The sequence below is a fragment of the Amblyomma mixtum genome, chromosome 1 (genome assembly GCF_055824585.1).
Source record: "Amblyomma mixtum isolate Tamu chromosome 1, ASM5582458v1, whole genome shotgun sequence".
In the NCBI taxonomy this organism is placed as follows: Eukaryota; Metazoa; Arthropoda; class Arachnida; order Ixodida; family Ixodidae; genus Amblyomma; species Amblyomma mixtum.
Window position 1 is genome coordinate 236,975,492 of NC_143012.1, and position 26,236 is coordinate 237,001,727.

A 26,236-nucleotide genomic window follows, 5' to 3' on the forward strand; every position below is an offset into this window, starting at 1 on the left:
CATGTTCTTGTGTGTATGGGTTAGCATTGATGCAGTGTAATGATCTGGGAATCTGCAATGCAGCAAACGCTGTCTTGGAGACTGTGCAGTGCTGCAAATATTTTAAGGCTATGAGTTTGGCTAACTATTTCGATGCTGGATTGTTTTGATCTGCACACTATGCAGGGATGAGTTGTATTCGATAATTATGACTCATTTGAGGAAGTTGAGCGCATCTTGCACTGGCATGAGGTAATGTTGCCCATGTTGGAAATAAAGGTCGTCATAATTGGTTTAAAGCTTTCTGAGGCAACGAGTTCATCCTAATTGCAAGAAAATTGCAGAACTGCATGTTAACCTTTTCGTTTGACAGCCCATTCCAGCTCCGTACAGGTGTTGCAAGATGGAGTGCAGTGCTTACACTGCAAAATTTTTAAAAATGAGCTTCTATGTAAGATAATTTTTTTCTTTTTTTGTATGATTACTTGCAGATGACACCGAGTCCGCGCCTCCTCCGCCATTGCCGGCCGTGCCACACCTTCCGCACCGGTCACTGGAGAAGATGAGTGACACGGTCTACAGCCGGGACTGGCAGCGACTGCACCTGGGTGCACTGGGTGCAAATTCCACCATGTCCCGGGGTCGCCCTGAGGGCTTCCGAATTAGTTCCGTCAACCTGGGCTACACCGTGTGCCGCAGGTAAGTCTTGCCCAGTGTTTATTATTCACATATAGTGTTGCACATCACTGATATTTTGTCCTTTCTATTCTTTCACGCGGTTACCTTCGGTGGGTGATAAAGGTGGATTGTTATGTTATCTGCCATGCATGCAGCATCTCTTGTTCGTTTTGTAGCATGTTTGTGTTTTTTCTGTTCTAACTAACCATCCACAATCCACGAGCTTGAGGCTCTACGTGCATACACTGGCTTATGTAGTCCACAGAATTTTGGGAAAACATTGTTAGGATTACTATTATTGTTTTATCTAATTTGAGCTCATCATTGTTACGCAGCCACAGATGGGGTGTGGGAGAGTGCTCAGTAATGCATGTTGTTTTTTTTCTCTCATTTCCATTGACAGCTACCCGGCACTTGTGGTGGTCCCGCAAAGTGTTCCCGACGACAGCATCCGCAAGCTGTCTCGTTGTTACAGGCATGCAAGGTGAGAGCTCCCTGCACATATGGCTGACTTAGGGGTTCTTAAGCCAGCATCCTTGAAACCCTTGCACATTTTTTTGGCACTTTTTTTAGGGGCTTTACATCTGTAGGCTTTGTTTTGCAATCTTGTTAGGAAGGCAGATAGAGAAGTCAAGGCACGATAGTGTTCCATGGAACCTTTTGAAAGCCGTTGAGGTTTCTTAAGACTGGAGGCCCTGGTTTAACAGAACCACTTTTGACCCTTTTTTTTTGGCTCGTGGTCCTACTGCGACCACAAGTTTATTCAGTTGGTAGGATGCTGAACCGAAAATAGCAAAAGTGGAATGGTTATTGTGGCAAACTGAACTTGTAAGCAACCTGAAAAGAACTTGCAGGTGAAAGTAAGAGACCCTCTTTGCTTTGCTCACTAATTGCAGGTGTGCCTAAATTGACGATGCTATTAATGTAGTTTTCATTGTGTCGTATAGGAAGTAACTGTTGTGACATTTGGTGTGCTTCTAGGTGATACTCAGCTGATTGGTGTAGTATCACTTTTGCTGTGATAAGCGCAGAATTTATGATAATGTCTAAGACTATAAAGGTGTGTGCAAATCAGTTCTGTTCCAAGAGAGGGCTTTGTTTCTCATAGTTAAAATTCACTCAGTGTCACCTCCACATTTGAGGCTCCAACCAATCGGTACAGACCTAAGTGAGCATTTCCACTACGCAAACACTTCCAGGGCATTGGCCAAGGAGCTGAATATTCGTTATTGTATCACTGACAAGAAAGTCGGGCCCATGGAACATTCCCGTACGCATACGATTGCTTACTTTGATGCACATTTTAACAATGCTTTCGCACACGGCCGTGCAGGTTCCCCTCAGTGTGCTGGCGGCATCCAGGCACCAAGGCACTGCTGATCCGGGCAAGCGGCTTCCACGGCAAGGGCGTGATGGGCATGCTCAAGGGTCACCCGACCACCTCCAGTGGGTCTCCTTCACCCTCCACTCTCCTCCTCTCCCCCTTCCTCATTGTGGGCCAACTTGTCGGTCAGTCCGCACGGTGCCCGCAGTGCCATTGCATCGCAGCCTTAGCCAGCCCCTGACAACGTGAATGCGTGTGAATGGGACTTTTGAAAGGAAAAAATTCTGATATTTCGGTTGCCCCACTGGGCTTTCGATGCAGTGAAATTATTTAATCAATTTGGACAGTCAGAACTGTGCTAAAAGACGTTTACGACAAGTTTCACTCCTCCTGGCATTTTTCATCTTTTCCAGGGGCATTTAGGACTAATCAGTGCTCATGTATGTGTCACCTTTGGGTTCTTTCGAGAGAAGACAGAACTTTTTTTTTGAGCCTGGCTTAGAATAATATGATAGAACAGAATAGCATAGAAGGCACGGGCTGTTGCACCTTCATCACTCACCTACACCTTTTTTGAGAGATGGCAGCACTGATATAAATCAAGCTCATAGGAACAAGACCCATGGTGCACGCATAATGTTTGGATTTTCATTGCAGTGCAAGTGGCCTTGTGGCCACATGGAGAAAAATGAGTTAGAGGGGCATTCTTGACATAGTGTGCTGTCGTGGTTCCACCCCCTTGCAGGCACGGCGAGCGAGACGTCGTCCTCGATCGAGCAGGAGAAGCTGGTGGCGGCGCTGGTGCGGGCCAGCCCCCTGTCCCAGCCGTCGCGTGCCTCGCCCGGCGTGCACGACTCGTCACTCAGCATCAGCTCCCTGGTGCTCGAAGGGGCCCAGGACAACTTCCCCACACTGACGCCCGAGACAGCGCGCCGATCGCACAACCCCTTCCAGAAGGCCGTCAACAGCCTGCGCTCCTCGGGCGGCAAAGGGGGAAAACGTGAGTGCCCCCCTCTTAATGCTCTTCAGTTGGCTTTTCTCTCCAGTGCTGCTTTTGTGGTGGGTTTCAGTGCCAGCACTTTGCCTTAAATTTATATTAAGTCAAACATCTGGAAAGGATTTTTGATGTGGGAGAGTAGTACGGCATGTCATGGTTGCCATTTCCTTGTTTCTGAGGCTTTTGTCTTCTTTTTAGGGTTACAGTTTACTGGAAGGTATGCAGGGGCAGGCCAAGTGAGGCTCATGATTTGTGGGACGTACTATGTGCTCTTGCTGTTCCTTTTGGGCAGTGCTCTTGGGAATGAGCTTTCCTCTACTCTATACACGAGAGGAGCCTGCAGTGGCCGTCCATAGTCAGTGGCACAGCAGGTGATAACATGGTGCAAAGGAAAGTAGTGAATGATGGGAAGGCTAGGAAGGGCATATTAAGGACCTTTTCAATCAACAGTGTACTGGAGAATCCACTAGTTTGTTCTGAAAGCCTAGTTGAACATGGCCAACTAGTATTCATATGAGGGTCACGTGCAGTTCCTGTGGCCCTAGTTGAGTGAACAATGCAAAAGGGATTGTGGGTGAGAAAAAAAGCGCGCACAAGCGCTGCCTTACAGCTTGTTAGCCAAGAAAGGTCATACGCAGCACTTTGCTTGCCAGTTTTTTTTGCTATTGGTTGTCTGCCCGGCACCAACACTCCTTGCTGGAATATCAGGCACTGGTTTTCATCGCTGCAGTAAAGCGCAGTGTTAGACTGTACAGCTACCTTTCTTGGTAGCACTTTGATTTGTGGGCATTTTTTTTAAGTGTGAGTAAGTAGCCAAGAAAGCTGCATAGCCGACTAACCACAAATTATTGTATGACCAAATTTCCTGCAAGTGGCTTTGAATTCAAAATTACATTTGGCCCTACATGCTTCACGTGAAGTATATGCAGGACTTGTGCAGAGGCACATTTCGCAGGTTTTTCAGTCCAGCCTCTACAGCAGTGCTGCTATAATGGAAGCAAGAGTACAAAAGTGGCCAACGTTCAAATAGCATTTCGGAGCCCTCTAGCTGCACCCTGGGTTATGTGTTCGGGCAGCACTCATCCAGTTGCCCTTTAAGCCCCCCAGAGGGCAAGAGAATGACCATCCTGCTGAAATTGACCCATTGAGGGGATCGACTGTGGCTCCTCTTTTGAGCTGCTGTTTTGCTTTGGCATCACTTGGGTTTCTTGAATTTATTGCATTAATATTTATGGGATTATGGCATCGTATTGCCATCATCGTGACAATATGTAAGGATACTTCTTGGTTACTCCACCCCTTATGTAATACCCTGAATGGGGCCTTTAATGTAAATAGATGAAATGAAATAAAATGACATTACCTGCATACTAATGGGCATTTTTGCTCACTGACTGAAACTGAAGGAGTTTGCCATTAAAAAAAAAAATTGCCTTTACTTTGTTGTGCAATGCGGAAGGGCGTGCCTCTCTATTTTTCAAGAGCCATAGCCTCCTATACTTCCATATCAGACTTTGAAACGTACCAAGATGCTTACCATTCAAAAAGGGAGGCGCCCCTGTTCAGAGAAACAATTGTCAAATCCAATCTGGTTTGACGTTTTCTGTCAGTTTCTGCATGCTTTACGGAGGTTCGCAAAATTCTTCTAGGCACAAGTGCCTATGAGAAGCCTCGCATCTAAGGCATGTAGCTTGGAACTCCAAGGGGCAAATGTGCACAAAGAAGCATACAGCTCTTTTTCCTTGTTTTTGCTGCACTTATGCTCTGAAAACATTTGTGACCACCTGCACATTGCTGTTTGTTTTTGTGTGCTGTTGTGATGATGATAGTTGATTTTTATGTTGTTTGCACTTTTATTGGTACCCAAGCCTGCGAAGTTTTGCATTACTGAGGTTTTATCCTCCTTCTTTCACCCCCCCCCCCCCCCCCCCCCTTTTATCACACAACCCGCTCTTGATTATTTCCCACCTCAACAACTTCTTTTGTTTTCTGCCCCCACTGCTTTCCCAAATTTCTTTCCCCTCCCCGACTTTCCTTTTTGTTTGTTTTCTAGAGATTACCGATTCCTTCCAAATGTTCATGAACCTAAATCGAGGCCTGTTACCATCTCAGAGTGAGTGACCCTTGGTTTGATATTCTGTTTGAGATCTTATTTTGCTCCTCTTGCTTACAGTGTCTCAAAAGGCCTCTTCCCTGAGTTTTTCTCATTTGCTTTCAGTTTTATGCATTCTGTTCTTGCTTTAATCAGCCATTTTCTATGCTGGTGGAGTTCAGGACCACCAAAGCTTCCAAATGCTTTCTACAGTATGCAGAGTCAGAGCCTAGGTTTGGGGCACTTGAGGCTATGTCATGTTCTCGAGAGTCCTACTGGTTTTCAAACCATGGTAGGCATAGTATTTTGTGAATGCTGCTTATAGTAGTTTCTGTACACGTAAATGATGGCTTCACGGTGCACCGAATTCAAATACCGTATTTACTCGAATCTAGGCCGGCCACAATTCTAAGCCGAGACCCGAAAGTTGAAGGCCACAGAAAAAAAAAAAACTTACCTCGATTGTAGGCCGGCCGAAAAAACAACTGCGAACAAGAGGTACAGCACGCAAACGACATTTATTGCCAGGAACCCGCTCAGGCTGATCCCGGGCTGGCGTTGCATATGTCTCCTCGCCCAAACGCCAGCCCGGGATCAGCCGCCAAAGTCCCGCCCGGCTTGAAGATTTGACGACTGCTCTGCAGCGAGTATAACTTTCCGCTTGAAGGCGGCACTATAATGGCACCGCCTGTTTGGTGCCATGGTGTTGGTGATAAAAACCACGCACGAAAACTTCACTGCTGCGAATGTGCTCACGCCGCCGCACGAGAACAGAACAAGGCCAAAATGGCAGCCAGTGCTCATGTGTGCTTTGATCAGTATCGGCTACGGATAGCAACGGCTACAGTGCTGTCTTTCGTTGGCGTTTTGTGGGGGCGCCACCTGCGTGCTACATTTATTCGTATTTTACGAATACGAAACCTCGAAACGAAATCCTCGAATCTAAGCCGACATAAGAGTTCTACATCTCGTTTTTTTTAAAAAACTATCGGCCTAGATTCGAATAAATACGGTATTACTCCAAATGTGTTTAAACTTTGTGTGTAGCTATTTTGTAGTCATTTTATTTTTCTTAATTGGTCAGTCTGAATTCACTTTGTACCATTGTTGGCACAAGCGGTACTCCAGACAAATGAAAAAAGTGTTGAGGGACAACAGTGAGCTTAGCACCGAAACACAGCTCTTAGGACCCTGTTTTTGTGCCATCAAGGCCATTCTACACTGTACATGAGAATATGTTAGCAGCTATAACATTGCACAAGTGTCAATTGGCTGGTTAGTTTGCAATGCCTGATGTAGCAGAGCTCAGCATACAGCACAAGATCTTGTACTCATGCAGAGCACATGCGAAGATATTCGTTGATGCGAGGCAAGGACAGAGTGGTTCATGCTTTGTTTACTTTAAGGTTGTGCTAAGCACAGCTGTAGTGCTGGTCTCTTTTCTCATGGGCACGCAGCAACAACGAACAGTGAACGCCAACAAACTCGAGGAGTGCTAATCTTTCTTTATCGCTCTGGCTCAGGTACACAGTGCAAATCAACCTCTTGGGCAAATGGAACTCATGCTAGCACTAAGAACATTTTGTTAAAAGCTTTATTCTGCCTTCTCGCTGGTCACACACACTATCATGCGCATGAAACAAGACAAACCTCTATGCAAAGCATGCAGAGATGTTGTCATAGTAAAATACATTTTATGTGCTTCTATCTTTTGACATACTATGAAAAAAGCATTTCAGGAGAAAATGCAGTTATAGATTTGTTGTACATCTTTATATTCATTAAGGAAGGAAACATTGAAAACCTTTGTTTCTTTTAAAACAACATTTTAACCTGTTGTTTAACCCAAGACAACACAATCAACTACCTGGTCGACACTTGTGCAGTGTTATGAAAAGGTTGTAGAGCTATATTAGCTTGTCCTTGTGTGCCTTTTTTCTGTGATGGCACTGAGCGCCATCCCAATGGCTGTGCAGAGTCTCGCTGGGGCAGCCTGAAAGACCGTCGTCATGGCTCAACAGGCAGTCTGGCACCAGAGTTCGCCTTGCGAGCATCGAGATTAACCGAGGGCGGCTCCCAGGAAGGTGTGCACACGCTGCACAAGGTGGCACTGTACATCTTCGGAGAGAAGTCCCAGATCAAGGTGCGTACGTGCTTTGCGGTTCTGTATGGACAACTTTGTGCCCATCTTTAGATGCGCTCTTTTACTTGGAGGTCATTGTTCATTGGCTTCACAGCCTCTTTTTCTGAATTGTGGCTTGCTTGCCTTGAGCTACCATATTTACTTGAATAACAATTAATGTTCCCATACATTAGTCATAAAATTTTGAAAAATTTTTATTATAGTGTAAGTTTTACCACATGTAATAAACACACCTCTGAATAAGGGCACTTTTCTTGAAAGAAAGGGAATTCATTGTGAGTAAACACAGTAGTTGTGAATACTATGATGACAGCTCATCACTGCAAAGGATTCTGCCAATGACCATGAGTCTTCAGCTTTCTGTCATAGCTGTGGCAGTGGATGAGAGTCAAAGGGCCTCTTCTTGTCAAAATTTTTTGCATCTGCCGGGGTGGCTCCGTGGTTATGGTTCTCGGCTGCTGACCCGAAAGACGCGGGTTCGATCCCGGCCGTGGCGGTCGAATTTCAGTGGAGGCCAAATTCTAGAGGCCCATGTGCTGTGCAATGTCAGTGCACATTAAAGAACCACAGGTGGTCGAACTTTCCGGAGCCCTTCACTACGGCATCTCTCATGCCCGAGTCACTTTGGAACGTTAAACCCCATAAACCATCATCTTGTCAAAATATTTGTTCACCACCACGCTGTTCCTGACAGTCTGAGTGCTGCTTTGAGATGTGAAGCTCAAATGGTGGCTTATCGTGGGGTGTGGCGTGGGCAGGGTATCAAGCCCGAGACGTACGCCAACTGTGACCTCATTCCCGTGGAGTACCCCGAAGTGCGGCAGGTGAAGGCCAGCTTCAAGAAGCTGCTGCGTGCCTGCTGCCCCAGTGCGCCCCCTGCCAGCCCAGAGCTCAGCTTCTACAAAATGGTTGAGGGCTCCGAGTGGCTCAGCCAGGTAAGTGTGCCCACCAGGTCACTCCACATAGCCTGCCTGCTGCTTTATCTTTTCTTGCTATTTAACATGCATGTTCACAAAGGCGCTGGAAGACGGTCCTGATTGTGAAAATTATGAGCCAATTACTGCTTTGATACGGTAATGTGTTCAAAATCACCTTCGAGTGATGAGTATGCAGAAAGCGCGTGATATTTCTTTTAGCGGGTTACAGGACCATCAGCAAGTGGTGTGCTAATTATTGTCAGCAAATACTTGTTTTTGCTGCTTATTGCCAGTGAACACCAGTCTTCATGATGGTTTTCTCTTTAGCAACAAAATTAAGGAACTAGTTCTCTCATACAAATTTTGAGGCTGAAATTTATAACCTCATTAAAACTTATTACTGTCAGTTGCTAAGAAAGTGATGTCAAAAAGCTCTGTGTGCACGTGATAAATATGTATTATTGGCGCAAAATAGAGGAACAGGGGGGCTGTGGAGGGAGGAAATGGAGTCATTTAGATTTAAAAGGTGAGGACAATAACAGGGATTAAAGAACCAATATGGGCATTGTTAGTGCCATTTTCTTGAAGGAGAGGACATTTTCAGATCATTAGAGTTCAGTGCCTATGGAAAGTAACAACCATATTTGCTTCACCCTCACGTTGCCAATTTCATGTAGTGTACAGCATCATTTAGTAAACAGTGTCAGTGCAAAGAAAGTCTGTGTTATAATACATTTGACTTGCGAACTTCAAAGGTGCTGAAAATTTCTTCATATGGAGAGAACCCTTTCTATAGCACGTTGTGGTAATGGGATTAAAGGATCAGTTCAAATAAAGAGGCAGTTTTAATTAGTGAGGTTCCACTTTATGTGCTTGGTGCTTCTCTTGGCATAAAGGTTGGCAATCTATGCATCTCGCATATGAGTTGGCTATGGCTGTCTTCATGTTTGTTTGTTTTTTCTTTCTCTCCTTCAGCTGCAGTGCATCCTACAGCTGTCAGGTGCTGCAGTGGACCTGATTGACGTCCAGGGCTCCTCTGTGATGCTGTGCCTTGAGGATGGCTGGGACTTCACCTGCCAGGTTGGTAGCTCAAATGTTGTCTCAGATGAGCAATAAATCGTAATTAGTGCTTTCCAGGCACAGAGTCATCTGAGTAAAAAAACACTGCTTTTAAGTCTGAGTGAAACCAATCTGTTTAATTTAACATGTGTCTGTACATATACTACATGCAGGTGTTGAGTAGCCGGGGTATCGTGCAAATGGGTTCACTCTTCCCACTGGCTTGCACTCCACTTTTGCTCTGTCTTCAACATGCCATGTCAGCTATTGACTTGCACGTAGTCGAGCTTTTTCTTTTTCAAAATTTTCATCATTCCTCTCAGCGTGTGATTTGGTCGTCTGCCGCCTGTTCATGCAATCTGATTGTAATCCTAGTGCGGGCTTTGTGCTTGTCACTGGAAAGTTCCCATACATATCTTGTTTTCATCCTACCCATCCCCTATGTTTACTGCATCACCAGTATAGCTCACATTTTCACAAAAGCGTGCCGTTGTGGGCATTGTGACCAGAGCAAAAGATAGGAGAAAGAGAGAGGAGGTGGCTCTCAACAGTAGCGCCCTTAGTGGGTGCGAGAGAAACGAGCAATAGCATCGGAGCTGCTGCTGTTGGAGCCAGCGAAAGTCTTTGAGAGGGAAAGGGAGAGGAGGAGGCATGCAGCAACACGCCCCTAGCGGAAGCTTGAGGAACTAGCACTCGCACTGGAGCTGTCGCCTTCTGAGCGAACGGAGGAATGTGCTCGCACCAACCCCCACCATAGAGCGGAATGCGGAATCAGGCGCTTGACGCACAGATGTGATGTGCCGATGTGATGTGATGTGATGTGCACATATGTGCCGATCGCGTGAGCAGGGTGTGACGCACTCTCATTGGTTCCTGCAGTGTCTTGCCCCGATTCCTGCAGTGTCTTGCCCCAAGGGACTAAAACAGCATACCACCAGTGTTCCGCCTGTCGTGTTCTAGCGTTTGTGATGATTAGTTCTGATCCTTCGACTAGTGATGCCACAGCATCCACATGTGCCCCCTGTGCCAAATGAAAATTAAAATTTTGCTGCTGACGCAGAAATGCCATGTCACATTGTGTGATCACCTGTCAGTTTTTCTACACTGCTGTCATGTACAGTTGCAAGTAAAAAATATTATCACAAATCACTGGGGATCAGAATTGTGATATCTCACCACGCGGTGCTGCAGTTCGCAGACCTGCCTATCGGGCCGTTTCCATAACGGCAGGAAGTAAGCTTTATCAAGCGTGCCACCACCCGAGCGTCGAAGTGCCGACCCTATGTGACTCTGCATGCGACATTTATTTTGGCTCGGTTATCATGAGCAAAGATGGCTTCTATTTTATTACTGTTTTTTTCTATGTCCGTAATGGTTTGTCAGAAGGAACTCGTGGGAACTATAGGCTGTATTTAAAAAAAAAAAAAGAGAGAGGGTGAGACAGAACAATAAATTTTGCTGGGCCATGACAGTCCACTGAACCCCCCTAATACTGTAGAATGGGAACGGCCCGGCACTCTCGTTATCTTCGTCACCCACAGCGCCATGCATTGTCGTTCCAGCGCTTCTGTGTTCCATCATGTGTGCTAATCTTTTTTGCTCGCGACTGTACAAGATATGCATCCTTCCTTGTGCACTGCAGGTGGCGTCTGTAGCACAGCTGTGCCTGGATCCGTACTACCGGACGTATGAGGGATTCCGGGTGCTCATTGAGAAGGAGTGGCTGGCGTTTGGGTACCGGTTCTCCTACAGAGGAAACCAGACTGCTGCCGCTGCTGCCAGTGGCTTTGCACCAATATTCCTCCAGTTCCTTGACGTTGTTCATCAGGTAATGGCAAACTGAATTTGTTTCTAAATGCTGGAAAAAGAGCAGTTCTAATGAGCCATAGAAAGAGCTGTGCTGACTTGCTAAATAGCGCCTAGCCAAGCTGAACACAACCCTTCTTCATTATCTAGGTTTCATTGTCATTATGTACGAGTTAGAGCCGCGTGATCACATGAATATCAACAGGACAAATGCAGCTAGTTTTTAATGCCCAGGGATATTTTTTTTGCATGCTTGACCATTAACCTAGTAGAGTAGCGACATGCTAGCATTCAGCTGTTATGTTCCGGCTTGGTTGTTTTAATTGTAATTTAGACCTTCAGAAAGTAGTAACTGTGTGGTATCATTCACGTCAGAAACATTTGTACCTCTTAGTTATCTCTATTATGAAATCTAACACCTTTAAGCACAGATGTCTTACCATATTTAGACGATTGTAACTCGACGCCCCATATCGCATGTCAGGAAGAAAAAAAAAGAAAAAGAGGGCGTGCCCACGGGCGCATTCCACAACGAAAATGTATTAGTCCCTGGACTAATACATTACCCAAAGTTAAATCATTAGCTTGGCAACCAAAGTTAATCCATTAGCTTGGCACCAATTTACCTTTTTTGGGCTCTCCTCACTGAACCCTGGCCAATCCCCCGTCGTGGGTATGTGCCATGCCACCAAGGCAACAACAACAACTAATCATTCACACTCGTGCCATCGTCCTCACTAGTGCTGCCGTCGTTCATCGCTGCTGCACTCCCACAGTGCGTCGTTCTAATGCTGTCGTCCAGCGAAATCCCGCACTTTGCAAACAACCAAAGCACACTGTGGTCCCGTGAAATCCCACACTTCACAAATAACCGCCCCGTGACATTGCGTGGAATAGCTGAAAATTTGCCTTGCTGCAGCCGCCACATCTGTATCACCCCTTCCGAAATGTCAAATTTGCGGCCCAGCGTAAACGAATGACAGCCATCTTGAATGTAGCCGTGAACGAGCACCAAACGCTTACTGGACCTGGAGCACTAGTGACGATTGACAAAGCACAACAGTAAAAACTGGTAAAACGTGACAGGCAGTCAAGTTAGATGCATCAAACACAACCAAAGAGAAACTATGCATGAGTGGCATCGGCTCTTGCATCAGTTACCGACACTCCCCGGAAGTGCTGCCATTGTGAGTGGCGGTGCTGCCGATGTTGGAACAGTGGCTCTTCCATCAACCATCGGCACTCCCATGAGTTCAGAGTGCGCAGTTAAAAGTAAAAAAAAATAAAATAAAAATCTTTCTAACAAGCGCATACAATAGCTGAGTGCTGCTGGGTAGATATGTACAGTAGACATATAATTACAACCACACCGTAGCATCCTTGATACCTCATTTGTCTCACCTTTAGTGATGGTGCCACACTTTGGCTTTGACTGAGTTGACCCTTAGTTTCAAATTTTCAAATAAAAAAAAATGGGTCGACTTACAGTCACGTAAATACTGTCTTGTAAATGCTGTCTTGTAAATGCTGTACTTGCTCCTTGTCACTGAGCTGTTTGAAAAAAAAAAAAAAAAAGTGCAATTCGCAATAAGCCTAGCTGATGTCATTTCAAGGGTAGGAGTGTATTAATAGCCTTGTGGGCATTGTAGGCAGTTCTTGTGAGGGAATTATTGAAGTTAATATTATCTTGGGTGAAGTTTCATCTGTCTAGTTTTTCGGATCAAAGAACAAGCAGGGATTGTTTGATTAGTAAACACCAAATTGGCTAAAAAAGCCGACTTGATGATGGGAGTGCAAGGCCAATTAATGATTGGCTCACGCTATGCTGGTAACCTGGTAATAGAGAGCGTTCCTCTCATTAAGGAAAGATTGGGTGTGAATTGTGGTATTCTGTGAACCTGCTAGTTTATTAACGCGACAGCATTAAGGAGCTCGTGTTGCAGAAAATCCAGGGTTGTCATCGGCGTCATTGACCTTGAGCAGAAAATCCACAAAAAATCTCCAGATAAGTGACTTACGAGGCAGTTGGGCCACCTAGGTCGCGTAACCTTGTGACATCATCACAACTTGCCCACTGGATTGTGAGCAAACTGTCTACTGTGGCAGGTGGCAGTTAAATTAATGATTGGTTGTGAGAGGTTGCTTGGGAAGAACAAAGTGGGTTGCAAAAGCCCCACCGATGGCTGGACCTGCCATCGCAGGGTAGTGGCACATCACTTAACCACTGCACCACTGCACCAGTAGTAGCATGAATCCCAGCGATCTATGAATGTTAAGTAGAGAATGACCTATTCTGCATATATGGGCATCAATCCATTAACACTATTGTATCATGTCCTTAATGCAGAGCTTAAGTGTCCCTCCAATTTTTTTTTTATTGGGCTGTGCCGCTCCTGGCTTAGTGCTTGGCTGTAACATGGGAGAGATGCTTGCAAAAGGTGCCTTCTAATTTTCAAGATCAAACTGTTAATTTTGATTACAATCATTGCACATTTCGTGATTGCAACTGTTAATTTTGAGTTGTCTCTTCTTTAGAGGCCTAACTCCACCTAGGCGACATACCCTAGACTATCCTTTTCTCAGTGTACGCCTGCTTCTCTGCCCTGTTGCAGCTTTTGCGGCAGTTCCCGATGTCGTTCGAGTTCAACGACCTGTTCCTGCGGTTCCTGGCGTACCACCATGTTTCCTGCCGCTTCCGCACCTTCCTGCTCGACTCTGAGCTGGAGCGTGTAGAGCTTGGCTGGACTCCCTCGCCCAGCGGCGCAAGCAGCCTACACCGAAGTGGCCGCAACGTTGCTGCAGCTCTGGTTTCAGCCGAGAGCGGGTCAGACGAGGAGTCGGCCGCCGCAGCGGCTGCGTCGTCGTCTGCACGTGCCTCTGCAGCACCGTCCTTCTGGGAGTACGCTGACCGCCTGTGGTGCAAGTCGTCGGCCTTCTACAACTTCTGGTACCAAGCCAACCTAGAGGATGAGGTGAGATTTTTTTTTTTCCCCCTGCAGTTTTCTCTTGTCCCATCACCACAGCGAGCACAATGCTGCTAGGTTGAAAACTTAGTATGTTTGCCTGTGCAGTTTACTTGCAGCAACAGTTTGCTTGAGGGCTTTATTCAGTATTCTGACATTATATATTTTGATCATGAAAGGGGCACTTAGAGCTGCGTACACACCTCATATGAGCGTGCTTTTAGCACATCTTCGCATCTTCTGAAGTCGTACTTGGGAGCTTTTGTTTACTATTCTTTCCAAAATCATCAATATCAGCTTAATGGGCACGGGTAGGGCAAAACACTGCAAGTTTTCTCTCAGTTTTTATTTAATTAGTACTTTCTTGCCGGCTTAGAAAACAAGCTGCATTGTCAAAGTCTCACAATGAATAGGCAAGGTTTACTTGGTTTGATGTTGCATGCAGACTGTGTACTATGAAATGTCACTGATGAGCTGGAGCAGCCACATTTATGACTTGTTGTTTGAAGCATTGGGTGATTTTGATGAGCACGTGTTTCCAGCTCAGTGCGCATTAATGTGAATGCATTAATGTGAATGCACTGCATCAGTGCCAGTATGCATCCATGCAGCACAGTCTCCACTGCACATGGTTCTGCTGCACTTGGTTGATCGCCAGAGTGAAGTAGTCAAGAAAGTGGGCTGTCTTGTGGTACTTTGCCAGCTGTAACGTTCAGCTGCTGTGAACAAGTTTTAGGCATTGCCCCCCAAACACAGCAGCCATGTTTTGATGGAGGTGAAATGCAAATGGCCTGTGCACTGAGATTTTGTGCGTGTTCTAAAAACTTCAGGTAGTTTAAATTAATTCGGAGTTCTCCACTACGGTGTGCATCATAGTGTGCAGTGAGTGCTTTGGCTAGTGAAATTTCATTATTCAGTCTCAATAATCTTTGGTTGTGGCAGGTTCTGCGTCCCTACTCTCACCTGTCCAACCTGGAGGTGTGGGAGTACTACCTGGAGGAGACCCTCTGCCATGGCCCCATCTATGATCCTGAGCTGGTTGTCCTCGAACGGGGGCCTAAGGGGGGCACTGACCCAATGCCCCTGCAGAGGGTGGGAGTTGGCTCCAGCAGCAATGCCCCCGCGCGCCGCACTCTGCATCCCTGTTACGACGACGTGGCTGATGCGCAGCCTGATGTCTTCACGCAGCTGCTCGAGGTGGGTGCAGTACTTGTCTTTCAATGACTGGCTAGAACTGCTTGCTTGCAAGCTTCAAAAGGTCTTCTCGTTGGGCGAAAAAATGCTATCACATCACATCCTTATGATGCAATAGTGTTAATGCTTAATGCTCATATATGCGGAATCGGTAATTCTTGACTTCACATTCACAGATCGCTGGGAGTTCTTATACCATTCCTGGCACAGTGGTGCAGTTGTTAAGCAACTGCCCTGCAATGGCAGGTGCGGCCACCAGTGGGGCTTGTGAGACCAAAGTTGCTTTTGCCGAACAACCTCTCGCGACCAATCATTAATGCCCACTTGTCTCAGTAGTCAGTTTGCTCACAGTCCGTTAGGCAGGTTGTTACGATGCCGCAAGGTCGGGAGACGGAGGTGGCCCACCTAGGTTGCCGAAGCAGTTGGTGCAACTGGCTGCTCTGGCTAGAGGCTTCAAACTGTCACCGACACCACACAGTTTTTTCAGACATTGGGGCACTAGTGCTCTCGCATTAAAAGCAGATTTCTTGCGTTGTGCAGAGGTGTACCTTTGCTTCTAAACAGAGAATGTTACCTCAAAGGGGTGTGTAATAGGCATGTTTTTTATGTTTACATGCCTTTGTATGACCGTTTCACACCACTGTCTTTCCCCCCCCCCCCCCCCCCCTTATGTAATGTCCCAGACGGGATCTTTAAGGGTTCAATAAATGATGATGATGATGATGATGTTCATCTGCAGTGACTGAAACCATTTCAGTAACTCGGAATTCAGTGTAGGAGCATTCTTGATTCAGTGCAGCGATCAGGCTTAGTGTTTTATGATGCTTTTCATTCCTATCACTCGCAGCTCTGACTGGCTAATCCTTGTTGCAGCCATGGCATAACAGTGCTCTAACCTGTCATGAACGGTAGAAAGAACGAGCATGTTAAATTTGAATGGAATTGTTGCAGAAGATTTGGCTCTGTGGTTTTGTTTGGAAAAAATGCATGCAACCCCTGTAAACCTGCTGCACATAGACGGTGCTCAGTATTGAAATTTTGATGATTCCGGCTGCATGCAGCCTCTGTAAACCTACTGCACATAGATGGCACTCAGGATTAAAATTTTGATGATTCCGGCTGCAAGTTCACCTTTGTTAGTACCATACTGCCTTATTTACATGGATATAAAACAGCCAGGAATATAATGTGAGGGGAAGTTTGTATCCTTACAAAAAAGACGTTACTGTTATTAGAATTACAACGCGAGCTTGAGCCCTTCGGGACAGCCATAGCTGAGGGCGCAAAAATACAGAAGCAACACAGGTGCCTGTGAGCAGTTTCTTCTGCACATTCATAGTTGCTGCTTCATTCTTTATCGCTTTTTGCGAACACGACGCCATCTTCCATTTCACTAATAGCCGCCGCGGTCGCACAGTAGTTGTGGTACTCGACTGCTGACCCGAAAGATGTGAGATCGATCCTGGCTGCGGCAGTCGCATTTCGATAGCGACGAAATGTTAGAGGCCTATGTACTGTGTGATGTCAGTGCTTGCTAAAGAACCCCAGGTGGTCAAAATTCCCGGAGCCCTCCACTACGGCATCCCTCATAGCCCGAGTTACTTTGGGATGTTAAACCCCATAAAACCAAAGCCAAACCATTTCATTAATGTTGTTGGACAGGCGACACTTGAGAAACGGGTGTCACACAATCGAATGCAGCAAAGCTTCCCGCGATTCTTCTTGTCACAATTGCACCTCTGCCTGCAAATCGTCAAGTCATTTAGTTCAAGGTGCCATGCCACCCTTGAGTTTCGCACGCCTTCAGACAAGAGATTTGCCTTCTTGAATGATGCATTGTAAGACCCTTTTTTTCTGCCCTTCTTTCCCTTTCCTACTCCCCGCAACTCTCTAACTCTCTGCCGTTTTCTAATATCCATGTCACTCTCGCCTCTCCTTTCCACCTCAATAGCTGCTCCTTGCTTTACCCGTGCGTGCCGCGCGGGTTGCTTTTACGACTCAAGGTCGCCTAAACGTTGGCTTCTCCTGGCAGCTTGCGAGTCTAGTGGCAAAGCTGCCTTGATGGGCAGCGAAAAAAAATGGCGTGATATTCGAAATACAGTGGTAGATGCGTTCTCAAAAATATCATTTGCAGAAAAGTAATCGCATTACGTTTGTGTAAATATGGTAAATTTGAGTGGATGCTGAAGGTGAGGGTGGATTTATGGGTGACCCTTGGAGGAAGCAGTTAGGGGGATCCTATTACTATAGTGCCGCTGCGGTGGCTCAGTGGCTATGGTGCTCGGCTGCTGTCCCAAAAGACGCGGGTTCGATCCCGGCCGCGGCGGCTGGAATTTCTTTGGAGGAGAAATTCTAGAGGCCCGTGTACTGTGCGATGTCAGTGCACGTTAAAGAATCCCAGGTGGTCGAAATTTCCGGAGCCCTTCACTACGGCGTCTCTCATAGACTCAGTCGCTTTGGGACGTTAAACCCCATAAACCAAACCTATTACTATAGTAATATAACAAGGGTTACTATAACGAGGATGAGTGCTGGTTCTTTGCTGAGTCTTTTGTGCCTTTTGCCATCATCTCCTTTTTACTTTTTTCTTCAAAACTATTTGAGCATGAACTGGCTGCATTGGACAAGTGCTTCACATAGCTTTGTGCATTGCCCTTTTCTTCCAAAGGCAGTGTCTTGCTGTGAAGTGTACAAGTACAGATTAGTCAAATTTTTGAAGGGGTGCTTATCTTCATGTAGGGTTAGACTGAGTCGTACACAGGCAGTACAGGCTGGAAAAAATAACCATATCTTTCTTATGCCTCATTTTTCTCATGCACTTTGCTTCTTGGACTCTGTCTCTCTGATTCTGCTGTGTGTCCTGTGCTCCTAACCCTGTTGCTTGGTGTGCCTGTTTTCTCCTTTCCCAGGGCCTGCACGACCAGGAGGCTGCCCTCGGCCACCTCCCTCAGAAGTGGCATGTGCTCTGGAGCAAGCTGGACATCCCCGTCGTGGACACCACCCTGGTGGTCAGTGCCCTTTGGCCCCCGCTCTTGGCTTTGATGGTTGCCATGGCAACTGATACTTTCTCCTGTCTCTCTTGAATGGTCCAGTTTATTTGGTCGGATAAAGTGACAGACAACTCCTTAGGTGAAGTGCAATGTCTTCTGCTGAAACCAGGAAAAAAAAGAAAGCAAAGAAAAGAAGCTCAATTTTTAATTTTTTTTTAACAGATTTTTTTTTTCATTAAATGAGAAAAGTGTTTAAGGGTGCTATCATGTGGGAGGAGATAAGGAAAATAAAAATTACAGATTGGCGCTCTTTTTTTTTTGGCAAGCTCATTGAGGGGTGAATGCGACATTATTTCCGACTTCCTAAGAAATTTTTTTTTTCATGGAAGAACATGGCACATATTTCAACCATGTTCGTGGAATTTATTTAGATACTGCAAAACTTGGGGCACTTCACATGTACCGCACAGTAAACACAAGTGCATTCTTGCTGGTAAGTGCTTTTTGTAGAAAGCATTGCTTGCACTGCAGTATTGCCAGAGTGAAATTTACAAAGGCAGTGGTGTGGGTGAGCATCTGTGGGCCACTTAGGATTCCTGTTGGTATGGTGGACAGCTAACCATTTTACCGCATCTACAAGTGGTGCATCTAGCAACGCACTTTTGCTACTAGCCGAGGGAGGGTTCAACACAAGAAGTGCTTTTATACAGTTAAGGTCCTGCAAAACTGGTGTTATATTGACTGGTGTTTGTACTTGGGGTGTTAAGGGCTGTATTTTTGCCAGGCTGTGCTTAATCCTGACTGTAACGGTGTTCCTTCTTGATTACAGGATGCTCATAATTGGGCTCAGTTTTTTGTCAGCTGTCCTAGTTTCTGGCAATATTTCTGAAAAAGATGGCCAACCTATGTTCGAGTAAATACAGAAATGATGATTGATAGCAGGTTGCAAAAGAAAAAATTTTAACTGGCAGAGCTGGCAATCCCATTTTTTCCCCTTGTAGTTGTGTCAGTCAAGTTCTGCACTCATTCCCAAAGTGTTTTTTTTTTTTAATTGGTTCAAAAAGACAAAATTTCATTCTTTTTATTTTTTTTTTGATGGCAGTTAATTTGTAATTTATATTTTAGCTACCCTTTGTGCATGTATTAATCATTATATTTTCATCAAAACATAGAATTATCAAACAGCTTTTGTGGCAGCTTTTGCCACTCTTTTCCATACAGGATGCAGAAGCAATCTTATTGATTTTAAAACTTCTGTGTTGGCATCGCTTTGCTTTTGTGACTTTCTCCATCTGGTTTTTAACAGGATCCCAAAAAGCAACCTGCAGGCAAGTTGTGTTTCTGTTGCAAGGCTGTTGTAGTCTGCAGGGGCTGCAAGATTTCGATGGGGTCATTTAGATGCTTAGCATAGAACCATTACGCATGGCATGATTTGGGTTGCACTGTACTGTAAAAGATAAACCAATGCTCTCTTAGGATTATTGAGTGGACTCCAAAAGAAGGCAGGTGTAACAGGGGGTGGCAGAGAATCAGATGGGCGGATGAGATAAGGAAGTTTGGGGGAGCAAGAGGGCCACACTTGGCACACGACAAGGTTAACTTGAAGTATATATGAGAGGCCTTTGTTCTGTAGGGGACATAGGTAGGCTAGTGATGATGTACTGATAGTGTTCTGCATATCTGCACCAAGATGTAAATTTTTTAGGTTAAATAATTATGACTTGCCTAACAACATTGTTGACTGTTTTCATGAGATTTTAGCATAGTTTTGTGAGAAAGCACATTTATGTCACCCACACTCAGGCTGAGAACAATCTTCTTGTGGCTGTTGGCTAATATTGGTAGTTATCGTTTGGTTAGCGTTATCGTAACTGGGGTCTCCTAACATGAATGCACTCCAGAACAAACTTAGGATATTTCACTGGACGTGTTTTCAGGGTAGTGTCTCTGCAGACTTTATTGAATTTCTTGACACGGGCGGAGGACTGCTAGGAGTGCAACAAAGCCTTACTTTTTGCTTAAAATTTTGCTCGGTGAAATGAAGCTACACTAATACTGTAATTTCTTCTCGTGAAGAGGACTTATTGGTCCCTATACCTGTTTGGTTAAAATATTTTTAATAGGGAAGAGAGCAGCTGATGAAGGGAAGGAATGCAGTGAAGACGGCTTCTGAAAGGAAAGGGTGTGGTTGGGGGTTGTCTAATGGGATACACAGAGTAGTTGGTATGTCTGCATGTGGCATGGTTAGAGGAGATCGAAAAGGTGTAGCTAGCTCCTGGATGTGTGTTTACGGGAACAAACCATCATATCTGGAAGGAAATGGCTAAAAAAAATGCATGCCAGACATTCTAATGCCATTAAAAGCAGTATAAACATGACATTTCCAGGTTCTGTTTCTTAACCCACTGACGTTACAGCATCATACCCTTAGCAGTAAAATTGTATAGTTAGCTTGAACGAACTGAGACCCTGTTGTATTTGTAATTTTTTTCTTTTTAATTTTTGTAATGTCTCAAACTCCACTTTCACTTTATATTCGTGTAGGTACGGGCATTTGGCACCGTTTTGACTCAGCAAGGCACATTTTTCGTCCTTTTCACAGCAGCGAAAGAATCTGCATTTGACTACACATGAGGTCATTGTTTCTGGCCTGTCTTGTGCCCCACGCTAATGCAGGCCAGGTTGATGAATGAGACAATGTGTTTGTGCTGATCATTCTCTTGACTAGTACAGCTCTGATATGTTGTGGGAAGAAGCTCCCGACATGCACGACACGAGGTGGTCATTTTCTGACATAACGTCTGCACCTCTGGTCACCCGTTGTGTTTTCCAGCGCCAGGCGTCGTTCAGCACGGAGTTTGTGCGGGCCCATGGGCGGGCGTTGCACAAGCGCTCCACCATTGAGTTTCTGGTGCGGGGCAAGATGGCTGGTGGTGCCTTGGAGGCGTCCGGGGGTGCCCCCGGAGCTGCACCGGCAGTGCCCCCTCAGGCGTACCCACACCGTTTCGACCGTTGCAGCTACTCAACACCCACCTACTGCGACCTCTGCTCCAGCATTCTCTGGGGACTTGTCAAGACCGGTGAGGATACATGCTGCTGCTCCCTGTCATGTTGTAATGGCTGTACAGAGCACTTAGCTCTAAAGTGAGGTGCAGAAGGTTATTTTTCACATTGGCTCCTGTTTAAAGGGACATTAAAATTGAAGTTCGCCTCTATCAGTAGAGTCCCAATTAACCTTGTTCTTTGCCAGTTGCAGCAAAGGACAGACATGGGAGAGGCCTTTGCCCTGCAGTGGGCATAGTCAGGCTGATGATGATGATGATTGATGGAGTCTCGCATTCTAATCACAAACACACTGCTTTCACTAAAAATGCAGCTTTTAGAAGCTGGAGTTGGTCAGAAAGTGACATACAGGTGTCACCATTCCCAGCTTCTTTTTTTTTTTTGCAAGAAAATTCTAGTGCGTCGAGACAGATTCTGGTTGGATCGGTGCAGCCATGCTACACCGCCATTCACTTCAAAATGGCGGCAAGCTGTTCTCGGTGTAAATGTCGCGAAGTTGAATCGAGTGGTGGGAGAATTTTAAATTTAGTTTTTTTGGCAGTGAATGCATTTTTTGCCCATGGACAAACGCCACCATTCCGAGAGTGAGTCACAGAATCAAGTTTTACCAAGAACAAAAGTGAGATGTAGTTGCCCTCACTGTCCCTTCTTGTGTTGTAGCTGTTATTTGAGCATCTATGGTTGGTCATGTCTATGGCTTTGAAACATTTCCTGGTGTCAGTTCCTTGCACAATAAATTGATTGCTTTGTGGGTTCCAATCAGGCTGACTTTGTAAAGAGCAGCTTGTAATTTCGAGCGCGAACATCACCATCACCAACACTGTTGTTGTTGTACTTTTTCTCCACTTCTTCCCTTTTTATCTTGTTCTTCTCATCATTATCGTTATCATAGTACTTAACATGATGCACTGTGTGCTGCCTCTGTTCCGTGCAGGCATGCACTGTGTGGACTGTGGCTACAACTGCCACGAGCGGTGCCTGCCGTCGGTGCCAAAGAACTGCACCAAGTACAAGAATGTGGTCCCGGACCCTGCCTCGGCGGCAATGGCCAAGGGACCCAACACCGAGAATGCTACCATTACCTCCGGTGGGTACACCACTTACCAGACTACTGTGAAACATTTCATCCTTCAGAGGGACAGCTATTTCTCGTCCCCAGTGCTGTGGTTAAGTGCAGATGGCCTGTGCATTCACGTGGTTTCACTACCACTGAACTTCCGAGTGTGAACTCCTCTGCTGACATACAGCTTCTTGTCGAAAATTATCGAAAATTGAAGAGGAGAGGGGAAGAGCACATACTCATATTCAGCATCTTTTTTTCTTCCACAATACAAAGCATCGCAGGTGCTTGGAATCACCATCGCGTGTTAAATGTACTATAATATAGTAATTTTATGTGTGCATGCGGGCTGTTTACTAAAATATTTGAACAGATTAATGCCCTTAGGTGTTTTGTCCATTAGGTCATTTTATATTTCAAAAAGAAAATCTACTGTTGTATTTGAAACTACCTGTTGGTCATGTTGGATTATATAGCAGTGCCCGGTTGTGCTTTGCCCCTGCGCAAGTTCGATAAATGTGAACCTTAGTGCTATACTTTTGCATGGTAGCTTCATGATGTTCTTATTTCTCTGTACAGGGGGATTTTTTTTTAACCTTTACAGATTTTTGTTTTAAAAACTGTGAGAGATGCATCGGTGTTATCTGTTGGGCTGGATTGTTAGCCAGGTGGAAATTATGTACCTCTAATGAATCAGTAATTACATGACTAATTAACTTAAATTAACTAAGAAACTTTTTATTTTTTATTTTAGCTAACAAGGGTATATCGCGCCACTACACATTCATTACGTGGAGGTCTCTAACACATGCGCCTCAATGGGGGCGGCATTGGGAAACTAAAAAACTTCCTTATATCGGGTAATTCGCTATACAGTCGAACCCGGATATATCGAATTCGAAGGGGATCGGAAAATAGTTCGATATAGCGAAAATTCGATATACAGATATAGGCTAAAACTGCACTCCCGATCATAACAAATTGTGGCTTACCTTTTGGAACAGCCGCGAATCACATAGTATGGGCGCGCAATGTGAAAGCGCTTTATTTCGCGGAAAAAAAGATCACTAATTTTGGGCTGCTTTTTCCCCTGGGAAACGAAGTTCAAAACACTGGCCTCGATCTTCTCGAGACTGTCCAGGTGCGAGAACACAGTGCCTTCCATTTCGCCGCAACAGCGCCGAATCAGGCTAACGCTGACGCCAGTTCAGTGGCTGCGCACGGACGCGTTTCTTCGACAACACAGTTGCCCTCGTCGTCGCTGGAGTCGGCGTCTTGAACGCCAGCTACCGCTTGAACTTCGCTGTCAGCGTTAAAGTCCTCAACAGTCACTTCGGACGGAACGGCGCCGAGAAAATTGGACAAGTCGCGAAACGCGTCGTCCAAGCACTCATCGTCATCTAAATCTTCCGGACATTAATCTCCGGCCACTTCAAGGCCTGCCTTACCAAAACAGTTGGCTACTGGGGCCTGCTTCACGTCGCACGTTGAAACACAGGCACACACAAAAAAAAAAACACGCGAGGCGCAGATGGAGCGATAAGAGCGAAGCCTATGCGAGCGGCAGTCAACGCGGCTGCGAAGAAACGACAGAGGGAAAAGAAAGAGCAGGGAGAAAGATCGGCGCTCTGGGCTTCGTTTTTTTTTTTTCTGAGCTCTCTCTTTTCCCCAGACCCACGATGTGCCCACGAGCGACCGTTTTCTCCCTCTCTCTTTCCCCAAGAAGCGTGGTCGCCGCGCGTCTCCATGCGGCGCTCTCTCTTCGCTGATCTCCAATGACCTTGACGGAGCACACGCCGGCGGTACAGGAGGAGAGGAGGAGTGGGAAAGCTCGCGCCGGTGGGGCGCAAAAACGGGGAACAAAAAAAAAAAAAAAGGGCCCTGCGCCTGCTGATTCTCCGCTGAGGCGGCTGAGGACCGGACAGGAATGTCTTTGGGGAAAGCGCACCTTCCAGGGGCGCGGCGCGGCGTTCGATATATCCAATGTCCGGCGAAAATGGAATTCGATATACAACGCAACTGTCCTATACTGTTACATAGTATTTTCAAGGGGGTAATCTGTGTGTTCGATATAGCCAATAATTCGAAATATGCGGGTTCGATATATCCGGGTTCGACTGTATGGAAGTTTGTTACATCCAGGTTTAACTGTGTCCGGGCTGGACTGTATTGGTTGTGCTGCTGTTGTGTGGCTGCTGTGCCTAAAAAGTGAAACATCATTGTGTGAATCACAAGTGAAGCATCATTTAAAAGGCATCAGTAAGCACGGAGGGGCACACTTGGTTTAGACTGGCCTTGTGAAAAATTGCAATGAGTGTGTACCGTATGGTGCTAAATTTGACCAGGGTAAAATAGTGTCCTTTATTTTATTTTTTTTTTGAGACAGACAGTGCACACTGACAGCAGTGAGGCGCAAAGGTACGGATCCTTGTTGTTTCTGTTGTTGTGTGGCACATAATTTGATCACAGAGCAATGAAAGAACCGATTCATTTGTGGAGTAATCAGTAGTCCTCATGTCTCGCCAAATGTTGAGTTCGCGCATGAACGATGTGACGTTGCTCATTTCTGCCCATGTTGCCGTGTGTTGGTGCAGGCATGCACACGACCAGCCAGTATTACGACCAGTTCTCGTCTAACTGCCCGGAGAACCGGACGCACGAGGGCTACCTCTTCAAGCGGGGAGCCCTGCTCAAGGGGTGGAAGCAGCGCTGGTTTGTTCTCGACTCCACCAAGCACCAGGTGGGTGGGGCGGCCATTTTTAGGCTGTGTTTATTTACAGGCTATAAACGATCACAGTTTAAGGAAGAGCTTTTCTTCATGATTAATACATTTATTAGGCACACCTGCAGGAACAAAGAGCTAGAAAAAGAAAAAAAGGCAGACTAAGTGGTGGGAGTGGTTGTGCTGGTGCTGTTCTCTGTTCATGCGGATCGTCACAGTTTCTGGCACACCCAGCAGATAGTGGTGTTCTGATGTGAAGATCTCAGCGGAAGAATATCTGTGTAGCATAAATATTTTTTTGCTGAAAAGGAAAAATATTGTTTCTAAAAAATGAAGACAGAAGTAGGAATGTTGAGCTTCTAAACAATGTCTGTGCTGAGCCTTTAACAGATGAAAGGCCCTGTTAAGACAATTCAAGCGGCAACTGGCCGTCACAGGGGCTCCAGTCAATCACATATTTCTCGTGTGCATATGTGGCGTTTTGAACTCTACTGCTTGGCTGATACCATCTTTTAAGGCCACCCACAGTGGTACAGGTTTTGCTTATCCAGGAAAAAAGTCTTCACTTACAGACTCACTCAAGTTATATGGTTGTGGCTCTGAAGAGGTTTATTTTAACTATTTGGTAACCATTGTGCACAAGTCAGCACTCTTTCCTGTCCCTTCTTCATTTCACCTTGGGGCACCTTCATTCGCGCTGCTTTACTTGTGGCATGTGCTCGGTGTGCTTCCCTTTTGGGTTGTGTACGTATATGGGAGCCTAAGCGGTGGTCCCTGAACTTTGCATATCTATACAAATAGTCCTCCACGTTTAACTGCTTATTATCGAATTCAGCATGATGGAGTTTTTCTCAAAAACAAGTTCACTTTAGTACAGTCTAATCTTGTTATAGCACAGGCAAAAAATTGTAAAATATTCTATATAACTGTGTAATTATAATTTCATCAGAAACACATGCAAGACCATGCAATTTAGTCAGTGAAGGGTCAGGAAGTGAGTCTGCCCTTAATAGACAGCAGGGAAGCGCTTTTCTGAAGTTCTAGTGTCATTTCGAAGACACTTGTGGCCATTCTGGAGACCACAAAAAATAAAAAAAAACAAGTGCCAAAAGTATTATGCCTTTTACTTGAACACCATCAGCACGCTGTGGCAGCAGTGCAAGCGTCGTCTGGGGTGGCTTCTCTGCATTACAACTGTGTTGCTTTGAAATTGGTACATCGAAGTGAAAGCTACCGCCGTTTTCACCGC

The 26,236-nt window shown here is 45.6% G+C and overlaps 1 protein-coding gene across 3 annotated transcripts in view; it reads left to right on the forward strand.

Annotated features, from left to right (window-relative positions):
* Sbf (SET domain binding factor) overlaps nucleotides 1-26,236 on the forward strand; it is a 154,792-nt gene that overhangs the window by 122,252 nt on the left and 6,304 nt on the right. For 2 of the 3 annotated variants that reach the window (XM_089565128.1, XM_089565138.1), the window contains 15 exons: nucleotides 471-678; nucleotides 1,061-1,141; nucleotides 1,991-2,103; nucleotides 2,727-2,981; nucleotides 5,032-5,091; nucleotides 7,047-7,213; nucleotides 7,972-8,148; nucleotides 9,106-9,210; nucleotides 10,832-11,017; nucleotides 13,608-13,967; nucleotides 14,901-15,155; nucleotides 18,062-18,160; nucleotides 20,976-21,222; nucleotides 22,140-22,292; nucleotides 24,860-25,005. In XM_089565128.1, coding sequence (XP_089421254.1) covers nucleotides 471-678; nucleotides 1,061-1,141; nucleotides 1,991-2,103; nucleotides 2,727-2,981; nucleotides 5,032-5,091; nucleotides 7,047-7,213; nucleotides 7,972-8,148; nucleotides 9,106-9,210; nucleotides 10,832-11,017; nucleotides 13,608-13,967; nucleotides 14,901-15,155; nucleotides 18,062-18,160; nucleotides 20,976-21,222; nucleotides 22,140-22,292; nucleotides 24,860-25,005 — 2,612 coding nt within the window. The remainder of the gene's footprint in view (nucleotides 1-470; nucleotides 679-1,060; nucleotides 1,142-1,990; nucleotides 2,104-2,726; nucleotides 2,982-5,031; nucleotides 5,092-7,046; nucleotides 7,214-7,971; nucleotides 8,149-9,105; nucleotides 9,211-10,831; nucleotides 11,018-13,607; nucleotides 13,968-14,900; nucleotides 15,156-18,061; nucleotides 18,161-20,975; nucleotides 21,223-22,139; nucleotides 22,293-24,859; nucleotides 25,006-26,236) is intronic. The other variant, XM_089565132.1, reaches the window with a different exon arrangement.